Raw genomic sequence first — 15,038 nt, 5'->3', positions numbered from 1 at the left:
CAAAGAAATCGCGCGTGGGGAACATCCAGGTTGTCAAGGAACAGCTAGGCCCTGAAATATGCACTCACATGCTCTTTCTGCCTGCCATCTTTGGATGCGATACAACCTCCCACCTGTATGCCATTGGAAAAGGAACTTCCCTTAAAAGTTTAAATCAAGTACACACTTCGAGAACAAGCTAAGGTGTTCGATGCACAGTCAGCTTTTTATGAAGATGTTGTTGCAAGAGACCAGGCATTGGTTTGTTTGTACAATGGTAAATCTGCAGAAAGACTTGATTCACTGCGTTAAACGCGTTTCTGCGAGAAGGTGGCTACTAAAACATCTCATATTCAATCACAGACTCTGCCACCCACTTCAGCTGCAGCGAATTACCGCAGTCTCCGTGTATACTTTCTGATACAACAATGGAAAGATTCTGGTGTTGTATTTACGTCAGTAGAATAAGGTTGGAGAGAGAGTAAACAAGGACTTAGGCCAGTCCAAACTAACTTGCCTCCAGCTGCTGATGAGCACTTACGTATGATAAAGTGTAATTGTCAGACTGATTGCAGAACATTAAGGTATACATGCAAGAAGCACAATGTGAAATGGTCCTCTGCCTTTGGCAACTGCAGAGGATCTGACTGTATAAACTCAGACTGGCTGACATATGAAGAAGGTGTTGATGTTGATGATCATGATGATCATGATATAGAAGACAATAACAATAATTGAATACATAATAATTGTTGACTATAGTAACTATTACATCTCATGAATCTGCTGTCTACTTATTATACTTTAGCCTTTACAAGTAAGCAGTTGAAAAAACACAGAAAGTTTAAACTAATTTATAATGCTACTAAATCATTGGTATATATACAATAAATGATGGTGTTGAATTGGCAAGGAGTATGTTAGCATTTGACCACTTTTTTGACACTTTTCCCTGCAGATATTCCTTAAGACTTTGAGTATGTTATAGAGGAATCTTTTCTGTATACAAAGCACTTGAAAAAGTTTGTATTGCAATTACTTTAAGGTTGACTCAAAATTTGTCACAAAATGCCTGTACTAGTAACTGATTTCACTCATATCTGGTTAATCTTTCAACGAACTGATGATCGTGTTAAGATTACCAAAAAATTTTAGGGTTCACTTTTCACAAAGATCCTTGGAAGGCGATGTCTCTCACAGATAGGAATTTGCCTGACTTTCTGCAAATCCTCAACAAACTCTCGACGAAGTACAGGGTCCAGAGCAGCATCACTATCAAGCAAAATACCATCCTCCGTTTGTCAGTAGTCTGCAATGAGTTGAGATGTGGGAGATTCCATCTTTTCTAGCTGAGAAGCTATACTAGGATGTGTAGTCATTAGCTGTGAGCTCACAGAGTCGCAAGGGGATGATGATTCACTGATAGCACTGCACAGAAATGAATCTAAAGTGTCATCTACGGATAGGATATCACCACTATCTCTTGCAAATGAGCAGTCCTTAGAGAGAACAGTGACTGACTGAACAAAGGATTCATCTTCCAAGTGATTAGCAGACTCATCGTCACGACAGGTTTCCCACCATGAGAAGCAGGCGCCATCCTGTCAGAAACCATGCAAGGTGACACATTGTCAAGCAAAGGCGAGACATCTGAACTATCAGCTGATAGAGCAGAAACCACATCCAACGCCGACATCTGCACACCAGGACAAAAATCAGTCGTAACAGATAACAAAACTGAGACGGGCTTCAGATCTAGTGCGGCCTAGCGTTTATTCTCCTCCAACTGTGATTCAATCAGACCTCCAGAAGTAAGATGAAATTGCTTCTGGTCTGCCAAACGCTGCTCGCAGACGTCAGTCAGAGAAGGATTTCGCTCACACCACGGCTGAGGCATGGGTTTTCTGAAAGCAGAGAACTTGCATGACAACATCACGTGGTAATAAAAGAAAAACCCTTTCCTATTCATTTTTCGCTTCCATTTCCGTCATCTTGTTGCATTGCCGCTCCTGTTAGCCAAAACACAAGATTCGCTAGGAGCGGTGGGCATCACAGTAGTCTCGTCAGCGTTATTTGAAGCCAAATTTGAAGCACGAGAAATGGTTCGACCAGTCGCCCTACGCCTGGAACTATTCATGGTCTCCCGAACAGCTGCATTAATTCCAGAAGCCGACTTTTCGAGCCCTTTCCTTGTTCCCGACAAGAAAGGCGCTCCTCAGTCAGCTCTAAGACGAGCGATACAGCTAGACGTCCATCTTTCATCAATATTCGAGACAATTGTTATTACTGTTTTTATCATTGTTATTATTGTCGCTGTCAATAATGCCTCTAATTTAAGAGCGTTAACGTCAATGTACTATATATATATGCATATATGCATATATGATGGTATGTCCACTGATTTCAGTGATGACTCTTTAATGTTTCTCGTAATTCTCAAAAGCAGGACTCATGTCTCACATGCGACATATGCATATATACATACGTACATACATACATACATATATACATACATATACATATATATTGCTGATATAACAAATCCATTTCATCTTTCTTTGTCTTTCTTAGAGCTACTGCAATGACCTAGCAGTAACGCCTCCACTCCACTGGATTGTGCTCAAGTAACAAGTTTGACAAGAATTACGAGAAACAACATAAATATAATGAACAATTATTATACAACAGCTACTCACGAAAATGTCTACCTGCAACAGCAACAGTAGCATGTGTTGCTTATTTAAGCATGAATTGTGTACTAAGGTTTCTAGTGTTCTTTGAAGATTTTAATTAATTTGAAGAACTAGGATGTACACTGTATTGGTAATTAAATCAATAGATAATTTTAAATTATATTACGGTAATTAAAAATTAAGAATTAAGAAGTAAGAATTAAGACGAACAAACGGATTTAGTAAAAAACAAACCACGCAATTCATTCCAAATGGAATTACATGGGCCATGCAAGGTTATGTCTTTGAAAAATATATTCTTGCATGTACCTTAAATTTTACCAAAATACTCAGCCGTTTGCGAAATTATAATGCATTTCTAATTGATCACACGTTTTGATATCTTAGGTACCTAAAGCGTCCAAGATTCCACGCCTTCGTCTGCGGCGCCAATTCAGACTGCATGTTTCACAACCCTCGATCCGTCTAAAACGGGGCATCGATCGTACAAATCTAGATCTTGCTGTGTACCATGTAGGCTATGTTGATGTTGACTGTAGTAGTAAAGTTCAACAACTTGCTTAGATACGATCTGACCACAGCTTTCACGACAATGAAAACGAAATTGTAGGGTGATGCTGATGAACTGTGCACAGTAAGCTCGACCTCGCCTTGACGCCTTGAAGTTTCAAAATCGAACGACGTACCATTGTGTTCCACTTTGGTACAATAAACACCTCTTGAATATACTAAATTATTTAGAATAGCGTGAACAGTGAACTAAGCGACGGCTTATGTGAGCTAAAAAAACCGGGAAGCGATGTTAGATTTCTAAATAGCAGATATTTTGACTTGGCTACTGCTGTGGTCGACTAAGGTCAAGCTAGTGAAAGAGATCAAGGCGTTTTGGCATGTAGTACGTCATATGTCTCTATTGAATTTAACTAACTGCCATATTTTGACAGAGACCATGCACGCCAGCTTGCAATGTGCACTAACGTATTATGCAAGGCATGACCTTTAACCCTTTGACTTCCGCCTAATTTAATAATGAAGGAATAACGATGTTCCGGTTACGCCCACTTTTATGAGGCTCACTTTTATGGACACGTCCGCTTCTAGTGACCTATAATTGACTGATACGGGAGAGTCAGTGGCAGATCCAAAATTGATAAAGGATGGTGTATATACTATATACAGTTTTGTCTTCATAAGTATTTACAGTCCACAATTTTTATGACCACGCCTACAAATTGATGGGCTATAGCCCGGTCTAGTCCATTCCACGCTACGCGCCCTTGACGTGCTCTACACACCCACGTGCACACACACACAACACACACACACACACACACACACACACACACACACTCTCTCTCTCTCTCTCTCTCACACACACACACACACACACACACACACACACACACACACACACACAAGCAAATTGGTAACTCTAGTAAATGTTTCTGTTACACTATACGTGAGCGTATTCATGCTATTCTTAGGGGATGCGACCCCCTACTGACAAAATAAAGTCATTATAATTCATGACATAGCTGTTAAATTTAGGCTATCAGTTAGAACATTCCAAAGTTACTGGAGCGACGCCCTTGTTATCGGACACCATCAATCATCGGACACCATCAATCATCGGACAGCCGTGCAAGAAGTAAACGAAGTAACACTGAGCTTTGCTAAAGCGCACATTAAGAAGGATTATTAAAGACTGCGATTCCAGACGCTGAACTTCCTAAGGCTTGAAACGGTTATGCTAGGACAGTAAACGTGATTCTTCTCTGCGACCCCGTTCATCAGACACCACCATCATTCACCGGACATGACCTCCCCATGAAAACGCAAAGGCAATTCTGCAACTTCGCACCCGAGATAGGTTTATAGTTGACTAGCTAACACAACAACACTATCACAGTTTCCGTTTGCTACTCTCCAGGAGAGATGGCGCACGCTCATTGAGTCGCGGTAACGCCCCTTTCGTTGGACACTCGTTTTTTTCTTTGCAGCAGCAGTCTGCAGGTAATAATGTCATGAGAGAGAGTTGGAAGGAAATATCGTACGGATCCCAATTCGTTTGACCTTTATTTGACTCAGCAACGTTTAGTAGCGGAAACCGCTGAATTTTCTCTGCTGACAAGCTCACTCGGTTGTCATCTACTAGCCCTCCGGTGCTGTCTAGTCTTCCCAGCGTAAGAATTTGAAATCCTGAGTGTCTTGCAGCACAACTGCACAGGCTTGATGCACACGGATGTACCAGACGATTTACGTCATCCATGTTCGAGCTTTGCGGTGAGCATATTCTCCCAACTCGCACAGGAACAGCCTGTGCTTTCCTTTCAAGGCCCCTAAATTGTTACTTGGTACTGCATAGGACGTGTTCAGGTGTTTCTATCTCAGTTTGATCTCTACCATTGCCTGACCTTGCACCGTCACGAAGTGCAAACACGTCATCGCTGGTACAACCAGCTGTACCGAATGCAGGAACTTTGTTTGCTATCAGGGCAGCTAGAACCTTCACCCCTGCTTCTCGTAGGACTACATTTAGAAAACAAACAAACATATAACACTTAAATTAGAACAATGCAGACTATCCGGAGCCAACTTAGTGGCTGAAAAACTGGATAGAGCAATCTACAGTCAATGTCACATTTGAGAGCTTAGACTTTTCTCATTATTACTTTGGCATAGCACTCTTGAAGTTGAGCTGAGAACATCTTCCTCCATCTCTGTCTGTCTGTCTGTCTGTCTGTCTGTCTGTCTGTCCGTTCGTCTGTCTGTCTGTCTGTCCGTCTGTCTGTCTGTCTGTCTGTCTGTCTCTATCTCTGTCTGTCTGTCTGTCTGTCTGTCTGTCTGTCTGTCTGTCCGTCTGTCTGTATGTCTGTCTGTCTGTCTGTCTGTCTGTCTGTCTGTCTGTCTGTCCGTTTGTTTGCTTGTCTGTAAATGTACTGTTATGTATGATAAAATATCTACCAAATTATGTAGGAATAAATGTGATCAAAACATTTACTCAATCATGTTGTAATGAAAGTGTTAGATGCAATATGAATGTACATACATTTACCGATGGGTACTTTGTTCAGTTGGTGAGTACAGCAGATGCATTAGCTGGGTAGGTACTGTCACCACTGTAGTACAACATGATTGAGTAGATACTTTGATCAAGTTTATTCCCATATGATTTAGTTTATCTTGTATCATACTTAATTAGTTGTTGCCCAGCTATAGAGTGAATAGTGTCATTCCTGGGATCACTTGCCTTGTTGATACTTGACCTTCTCTTTTCTCCCAGAGTAGCAGTTGGTGATGTCCCTGCTAAAGACTGTTTGCAGATGATACAATCTTCAGACGCCTCTAACGCGTCCATTGCCACGTTGACAAATCCAAATTTCCTGCGTATACGGGAACTTTGACGCTGGCTGCTAGCCGTGATTTCGATCATGGTCTGAAGGAGTGAGTAACGAAGAATTCGAAGGGGTAGACTGTTTTAGAGAGATAATCGTAACCTTTCCAGAGTGGTTTCTACGTGAGAACACAACGATAATCCAGAAACGACGGCGTTTTTGATCACTGTCTAGTCTAATCGTCGACGGAGAAGCCTTGAACCAGTCTCCAGTGAGGTTTTTGTTCTTCACTATAGTGTTCCTACAGTATCCAATGCGATATCCGTGTTTCAGAAGAACTGTAAGTTAGAGATAGAGAGAGTTTTGGAGGTCACGTGATTTGAATGCTACCAAAGATGATAGGCTCACTTCCCCTCAAAGAATTCACTAAGGCTTTTAGTATGTTATAGAGCACACTTTTCTATGTAGGAAAGAGTTGAGAGAGTTTGTATTGCAATTTGTTTAAGGTCAAATCATATAATGCCTGTACTAGAACTAACATGTACACTGTATTGGTAGTCAAATTAAAAAGGTTAGACTTTATTTTCGTAATAAGAAAAAGAAGGAGTACCAAACAGAAATATTGGACAACAAAGTATGTAATTACTTACAGCTTATATGCAGGGCCCACTGCTGTACGTTTCTCGAGTCACGTAGGATGCGAGTGCTGAACACCTGACATGAACGTACGATAGAGAAGTACGAGACAGTTCACGCATACTGCACGCGGTTACAATTTGAAAATAACATTATGAGGTAAGAATTCTTCTGTTCTGTAACCACTTGCAGAATGTCAGATCTTTGATCTCTCCTTATATGCATGCTCGTAACCAAAATATATGCAGTAAAGTTTTGCGACGCCACACCCATTCCATAGATGTAAATGCCTCGGATGCCTAATGACTTGTTACGCCTCTGCCAGCAGTTACCCGAGGTTTGTATATTTGGGCTAAGAACATAGTAGTCCTCTTGGCCGACGACCGTACGACCATACGACTTTTATTACGACGATATTTGCTTGACTAAAACATTAATAATTGCAATGCGCATGTGCGACACTCAGTCGACGGATGATACCTTTACACAAGCTTGACAGTCACAATGCAGTTACCTCGCATAGAGTTTAGGTCCCCAATCCTTTTGTATGCCTCTGCTAGTTGGCTATGAATTATCTTGAATCAATACTATACCTGCAGCAGCACGTGTGCCGACTACCGGAACCAAACTATTGGTCAGTCACTGTTGATAGTCATATAAATACATGAATATATCATTTAGCTTGGACAGCTTTCTTAGGTTGAAGTAACTACGAAACATTGCTAAATTATGAATGGTTTGGTAAGTGACGTAATCGTGATACAGTATATTTTCCACTCTATACTATAGATATCGTCTAAATCAGATAAAATTCTGATATCTCTTTAATGCAAATGAGTACACACTTAGGTCAAATATTTTCTATATAAGTGTGTGATGAAATTTGTTTTGCACTGGCAGTACGCTCACTAATTATAATTACTTATCATGCCTAGTCAATTCGCAGATCTGGGAATGAAGGAGGGCATATGGCAAACAATGGAACCATATCCTTCAGTGACGTGGGCGTTTCAGATGGTTATTAAGTAATGGGACATATACACATTGCGGCACTACCAAAGCCTCCTAATAAATCATAATTTTCTAAAACCTTTACTTATCTTCAAGCGGGTTAAGTTAAGAAACAGAACAGATTCGGTACACTTACGAAAATCGCATGCCTCTGTAGCTTGCGTTACGTACTACACAAGTACAGCACACTATAGCGAAAAAGAAATGACTGCCAAATGGGCCGCGCGTTCCCGCCTGGATTCGCCACTGATAAATCATTGCGCTTTATATGTACCAGAAGGATGAGTTGTATCCTGTGAACATCGAGAAGCCTTACTTTATTAATTACTTAATTATCATCTTTAAATGGATCTGTCAATGTAATTGACACTCAAGTTTGTCGGGTTTCTCACTTGACAGTTTTGAAGAACACACTGGCCATTTACAACTACTGGATCGAGGCTTGACAAACGTTTCGATTTAGTACTTCTACTCAGTCAAGTCAATGCACGAGTCAAGTACCCGATGAACCTGCTTGCAGTTATTTCCCGACATTTTGCAAAGTTGCAAATTAAAATAAAATTATCCTAATGCCGAAAGTAAAAAATTAGTAAATATGAAAGAAAGTTGAAAGAACAATAGAAACACGGTTTTTGATGATCAAGAACTTTCTTCTCTACCTTTTAGCTATAGACGTTCTCTGGCAAATGCAATAATAAATTGACAATAACAATATATTATTTTTACTCGCAACGTAGAAATTGCATAAATTGTAGTACGTAAAACAAAGGCAAATTACTAATGACTCCTAAACGGTATGCTTGTTGCCCAGTAATCAATTATAGCATTGATGCATGCATATACAAAGCGTTATATAAAATCATTATCTGTATGTTGATACTGTATTTCATCAAGTGCCATAATGCAAATTCTATCGACATCAACAATATATTTTACGATACAGCTATACCCTTACTTTCAGCAAACAAAGCAAACAGGACTAGCAAATTCATAAAATGCCAAAAACAAAAATAGTATGCTGCCGAAATCTAACAACGACAGCAATACTGCTGCTGATTACGCTACGTGTACGATTGCAAACGCGTCATTGTGAAAAAGAGCAGTTAGGTAAAGTAAGCAACAACGACAATGATTATATTTGGAACTTGATACAGTAGAAACTGGCACTTGCTCAAGTAGGACATGGGACTCTCGAGGCGATACTTGTCGTCATAAGCATCACTGGATTCGTTTGCTTTAGTCTCCGTGCTTCCACTTGGTGTTGGTATTTCCTTGTCTTCTTCGTTTTGAGAGCCTTCGTTTATCTTTCTAGAGGTATTCCACGTTGTGCAGAACGGTATAATTGACATTAATGCAATAGAGGCGCCCGCAGAAACTCTCAGCATTATTCCAGAAGTCGTCAGAAAAGGTACAGTTATTTTCCAATATTCCAAAAAGTATAGCAATAAAAAATAGCCGGCTGCTAGTTGGACTACAACAAGTATCAATACAGAGCGCCATTTTAAATAATACTTTTTGTACTCGGAAATTAACAATTTTACATCTCTTGTTGCCGTTTTCTTGTTAACTCTAACCGTGTCTTTCTCTGCATCCTCAGAAGTCCCCATTTCTTTTAGTTCCACACTTCCTACGATTTGTTGACGTTTCCTTTTATCTTCGTCGAGTAAAGGTGCTGTTTCACATTGTCCATCAGTTTGCGAGTTGGTTGGCTTTTCATTTCCTTTGTCCTTTCCTCTTTCTGCCTCTTTACCTGCTTGTTTTTCACGTTCTTCTTTGTGTTTATAAAAAATCATCAAGTATAGATTAGCCCATTGGTCATAGCTGTATGCATGAAGTAATGACATGTGCGCCATGAGATAAGAGTAAGCAAGTAAAGACGATAACATCAGACTTGTGTCAGGATTGAAATCGGAATACCATCCTACACTTCTTTCAACTTTGTTGATGCTCATACAAATAAGGACACTTTGAGCAAGAAATGTTACTATCACTACTCCCATATTGACAATAGTACTCCATGGTGTATAATAGTGGAACGTATGATTTGTGCAATTCTCAAGATTAGCGCTCCCCATGACGTTTGCCAAGGCGGCTAAACCCTGGCTATTGCGCACACTGGTATACAAGGAGACGAAAAAGTAGCAGCCCATTGTACATAGGTATGCAATTAGTACGTTCCGGAACGCAAGCCCCTGTTTTGTATTCTTTTCGTCACTGTCATGTCCAATGTTTATCAGCAGTGTAATAGGACCGTAAAACAACAGACTCGCAAACAATAATCTTGATATGACTATGCAAATTAAGGATAAATAATATTTTATTGTTTTACTTTCACTGGTATTGCAAATACTTTTGCCAACATATTCCTCAGCTCTCAAACCAGTCAAGAAGTAACCGAGAGAAGGCATCGATGTTGTGACATGTGAATGCCATATCATGCAAGAGCAGTGAAACGTTTTCTTACAGGAAAACGCTAAAATCGCACAGAAAAAACATAGAATGTCAATCATAAAGACAACACAAGACAGGATAAGGGGTAACTTTTCCACAACAGAAAAGCCATTTTTGCAGTCAAAATTTTCCCCAGTGTAGAATCCAGTTGCAATAATTTCGTACGTTGGTTGATCGTTAGTCATCCATTCAACAAGCTGGGAAACACCAATAAGGAAACCGTCGCTTACGTGGTTGTTATCTGTTAGCTCGGACCACGCAAACGCTGCATGCAGAGCTTCATGCAGCATTTGAGTCATGTCAGACCCTGACACCTTCTGGAAAAAGTTATCTTCCAGATTGAGAATAAATGGTTCTTTACTTTGCCAATAGGTGTATAGTCTCGACTTGCTGGCGTTCCGAAAGCGAAAGTTCATTGAAATCAAGTCTGATAGGTTTTGCTTGTTAGACAATGCTAAAAGGACGCAATCGCCCAACCAAGTGCAATTGAATACATCACCGTTATTCTTTGAAAAGAGAATGTTATTGGGAATAACCCACAAATTGTTGAATCTTCCAGGACACAAATTGGGTATGCCGTACGACTGTAGATGAATGTCGTTGTATATCTCGTGGCAAAGGACGGTACTAAATTCTAACGTAAATGGCCAAAGCGGTTGCGCTGTCACATAAGACAAATCTATCGTCATGTTTACATTGTCCATGGCAGCGTACATATTGTCCGTCCACTTGAAATCCTTAGCGCGAAAAGCCACAATTTCTTGTGAATGAAATCTAGAATGAGTCAGAGCATTGATAAGTCGATGACGACTACTGTTAATGACGTTTTCCCATTCTTCTTGTGTATCTGCAATAGCTTGTCCGTAGATACCAAATTCATAATCCAAGACTCCATTATTAGCAGCTTTGACTACCTGTTGTACCTCTAAATCGTTCATAGACTGGACGTCAATAAAAGGGTAACTGTTGGTTGACAACGGTTTGGACTTTTGAAATGTCGTAAAGCATGTTCTAGATTTTGAACAAACTTATTATCGATGTTTCCGCTGCTCGAAATTAATACTGTCATTGGATTTCCATCAACATTCTTAGGATTGGGTATCGTCAGTGGACATTGACAACTTCCCTGACACACTTTTTCGTTGCACAGATCGAATATAGTGAATGCACTACGAACAATAGAAAAAACATTGCTTACTCTTTCATTGTCTTTTACATACAATCAAATTTATATATAAAATATAGTTTGCAAGCAAGACAATTTTACACTCTAATTATAATCTAGATAAACACATTTAGCTTTAGACATGTTCAAAATATTTTCATATTTTCTTCATTACTAATATTGCAATTCTTGGCATTGCTGCTAAGCAGTACGTGGGTCAGAGTGTACACCATATGATTCCCTGTATATCTCTCTGATGCTATCCCCAATAGTCTGTCTGATGACTTCAAGTTTTGATGCCATGTAGCCTTAGTAGAACAAGATAGAAACCAAGAAAACTACCTAGGACTCTGCTCATCCGACAATCGACAATTTCCGGTTGCTTCAATAAAATTTAGAAGCCAAACATCGAAATGATTTCCTCCACTACGACCACTAAATTTCTCTACAAGCTGCGAAAGTGCTTTGACACCTGGTGGGTGTGGGTCGCTGCTGCGACTCCATTGCCTTAACTGCATCCATGTGTGCCGCAGTGTCATGTGTCTCACTCGGCAAGCATGATTCAGCAGACAGACTCTCTTTCCTCCTCTCCAGTGTCTGCACTTCGCTAATGCGTCGCTTCGCTTCTACAAAGTGATTCTTTAATTCTATTACATCTCCTTGAAACTGGTCACTTTCGGCTTGAATTTCCCTCAGACCACGCTCCTGTCTCGCTCACTTCGCAATTTCAACTCGTGAATTCGCTTTGATATGAAACATATTTTCCGACACAACGTACATGCGTACACGATTGCCTTACTCCTAAAAATTTTATGTCGACATACAAAGCTTCAATGGGTCTGTCACACTCTCACACACAGGTGACGTGTTCCCATCCTTCACACAAGTCACACATAAAAGCTTTCGCTCCTCTTTACTATTTCCTTCAGAAAAGTCCCGCAGTTGTCCATTTGACAATCTCATATGTCATCAAAGTTGTCATACTCTTCTCAGTAGCATAAAGCGAAAAACAAAACCCTGTGACATATGACACTTCAGTCAAAACTACGCTAATTAATAATCTCAAGTTCCGGATCTTGATTATATACAATGAAGTCCTGGATATCTTCTCTAATATAAGCACTGCAGTGCTCCTGTTGTTTCCATTACAAAACAAGCTCACCATTTCTAGTAAGTTGTTGCAATCTGCACTGTGGAATCTTGAATTGGTATTTCAATTACAAAATTTGAAAACATTTGTTGCAATTTACAAACTATAGGATCAAAATTAGAAAATCGACAAATTGAGCGGGGAGTGGGCACTTGCCCCTGCCAGGCCCCAGCTACGCCACTTTAAGCTCTTGACTCAATTGTTACAAAACCAAGCATTAAAATTACCTCTCGTATTTATCAGGAAACTAAGAAACATCGGCTTCTGCCAGCATAATTAGAGTAGTGTTATACCCCGTTTATAAGAGAACTTTTAAGCGAGCCAGCCCCTGCTGACTCGGTTTCTATGGTACGTGTAAGCTGGCTCGGGGCAAGTACATCGTGTAAACGCTTAGTCTGCTGGAAAACGGGCAGCGCATGCTCATTGTAGTAGAGTAATGGACTTGGGACTACCCCTAGTACTCATTAGCATACTAATAGAATATGACACTATATAGTACTGTTGCATGTGGTTAGCAAGTATTGTGTAGTCTGGTGTAGTATTGCGTAGACACTGTAAGCGAGCTGCAATAGAACCAATATATCGTCGGTAACGACACAACTGTGGCGACGAGGATGGCGAGTGCATCCGCGAATTTAAAACATGGGTTGTTGGGCGAGTTCCGAGAAGGAGCAGAAAGCATCGACGAATACAAGGAAAGGTTCGAGCATTACTGCCTAGCAAACGCAATACCCATAGAAGACAAGCACGTAGCTCGTAGGAAGGCAATCTTTTTTACGTCTGTGGGTGCATCGAACTACAGTTTGTTACGAACCTTGGTACGACCTTGCCAACCGCAAGATTTGGAGCTTGATGACATCATTCAGCAACTGAGAAATTATTAGGAGCCAAAGAAGTTTGTTACAGCCGAGCGATTCCGTTACTACAAGAGACAACAGAAAGAAGGTGAGACTGTTACAATGTTCTTGTCAGAATTGCGTCGTCTAGCTAAACACTGTGAGTTCGGAGACATGTTGTCAGTATCGTTGAGGAACCAATTTGTATGTGGATTACGAGTAGAAGCCCTACAGCAAAAAAGTCTGGTGGAAACTGACTTAACAATCGCTGGAGCAGTACGAATCGCATAAGCTTTTGAATCTGCCAGACAAGAAACGATAGCTTTGCGAGGAGACACGCGCAGACATGGATCAACAACAGACCACGAGACGGCATTTAGCATGCAAAGTAGTAGCAGTGCGAGCTCAAAGACAACACAGTCTGATGTGAAAGTATGCTACAGATGCAATGGCAAGGGGAACGTCAATGATAAGTGTCAGATGAAATCCATAGAGTGCTATTTATGTCACAAGAAGGGAAAAATTGCAAATGCCTGTCGAAGTAAGAAGCAAGGCGATTTCGAGAAAAACAGCGGAGCAACGGGTACCGAGAATACAAAGTACCAGAAGCAAGCCACGTTACAAGTGGAAGAAAAGGAAGTATGTTCACTTTATAGTCTGGGAAGTCAGGACGCAATTCAAGTCAATATTACTGCAGCTGGACGAGAATTAGAGCTGATTGTTGACACGAGTGCAACTGTTACCGTGATTCCCAAGAAGACCTATGAGAAACAACTATCTCATGTAAAACTCCAGAGCAGCAACGTGAAATTACAGTCATATTGTAGACAGACATTGTCTGTACGCGGAGAAGCTGTAGTACCAGTACGTAACAGAGATCAACAAATAAGGGTAGAGTAGTTGTCGTCAATGCTGCAAATAATCCAGCAATGCTTGGCAGGAAATGATTGTCACAACTGTAGTTGGACTGGGCATGTTTATTTAGCTTGAATGTCCTGGATTCCGTACACGAGTTCCTGAGTTATTCAAGGAAGGAATGGGAAAGCTGCAAGGAGTGCAAGCGAAAATTACTTTGAGTGCCAATGCAAGGACAGTCTTTCATAAGGCAAGACAAGTACCATTTGCGTTACAAGCTAAAGTGGATACTGAAATGGATCGCTTAGTCAGAGGAGTACTGACACCTGTAGAACAGAGCGAGTAGGCTTCACCGATAGTAGTGGTGAGGAAATCTGAGGGCAGTATCAGATTGCGTGGTGACTTACAGAAGACAAGGTCAAGGCTATCAGGGAAGCACATGAGCCAATAAATGTGACTGAGTTGACGGCGTTTCTGGGGCTGCTGAACTATGACAGCCAGTTGTTACCAAATCTGTCAAATGCTCTACAAGCATTGTTTGAGTTACTTCAAAAAGGAAAACAGTGGAGATGGACAAGGAAGCACAGGGTCTCATTCAATGCAGCAAAAAACAAGTTATTACCGTCTGGTTTCCTTACGCACTATGATTTGTCTCGACCAATCAAGCTCAAATGTGACGTATCTCCATATGGAATAGGAGCCAGTTTGAGTCACGAGTTTAAGGATGGATCGGAGAGAACGGTAGCATTTGCTTCACGGGCACTGTCGTCAGCACAAAAGGGCTACGCCCAAATAGAGCGTGAAGAACTGGCAGTAATTTTCGTCGTTCGTCATTTCCGCAAGTTCCTCATTGGTTGAAGATTTACACTAGTGACAGGTCACAAACAGGGTATCCCGGCGTTAAAAGCAGCAAGGCTGCAGGGGTAA

The 15,038-nt window shown here is 40.8% G+C and overlaps 2 protein-coding genes across 2 annotated transcripts; one reads left to right on the top strand and one right to left on the bottom strand.

Annotated features, from left to right (window-relative positions):
- Positions 1–8,532: 8,532 nt before the first annotated feature.
- LOC134193338 (uncharacterized) lies at positions 8,533–10,268 on the bottom strand. Its single transcript, XM_062662171.1, has one exon. The coding sequence runs from the start codon at positions 10,162–10,164 to the stop codon at positions 8,758–8,760; it is 1,407 nt and encodes a 468-aa protein (XP_062518155.1). The 5' UTR covers positions 10,165–10,268; the 3' UTR covers positions 8,533–8,757.
- A 3,369-nt stretch (positions 10,269–13,637) lies between these two features.
- LOC134193534 (uncharacterized) lies at positions 13,638–14,969 on the top strand. Its single transcript, XM_062662361.1, has 3 exons — positions 13,638–14,039; positions 14,242–14,449; positions 14,521–14,969. Exons 1-3 carry the CDS (start codon positions 13,638–13,640, stop codon positions 14,967–14,969), a joined length of 1,059 nt encoding a protein of 352 aa, XP_062518345.1.
- The last annotated feature ends 69 nt before the right edge of the window (positions 14,970–15,038 follow it).

The sequence above is a fragment of the Corticium candelabrum genome, chromosome 17 (genome assembly GCF_963422355.1).
Source record: "Corticium candelabrum chromosome 17, ooCorCand1.1, whole genome shotgun sequence".
Lineage (NCBI taxonomy): Eukaryota > Metazoa > Porifera > Homoscleromorpha > Homosclerophorida > Plakinidae > Corticium > Corticium candelabrum.
This window is presented reverse-complemented; position numbering and strand designations above follow the sequence as displayed.

What these genes read in the sequence shown, in the direction of transcription:
- LOC134193534 (XM_062662361.1), top strand. Translation starts at nt 13,638, where the DNA reads ATGCAAAGTAGTAGCAGTGCGAGCTCAAAGACAACACAGTCTGATGTG. An exon ending in ATGAGAAACAACTATCTCAT is followed by an intron (nt 14,040 to 14,241) that starts GTAAAACTCCAG and finishes ATGTTTATTTAG; the next exon opens with CTTGAATGTCCTGGATTCCG. An exon ending in ACTGACACCTGTAGAACAGA is followed by an intron (nt 14,450 to 14,520) that starts GCGAGTAGGCTT and finishes GGTGACTTACAG; the next exon opens with AAGACAAGGTCAAGGCTATC.
- LOC134193338 (XM_062662171.1), bottom strand. Translation starts at nt 10,164, where the DNA reads ATGATTGACATTCTATGTTTTTTCTGTGCGATTTTAGCGTTTTCCTGT.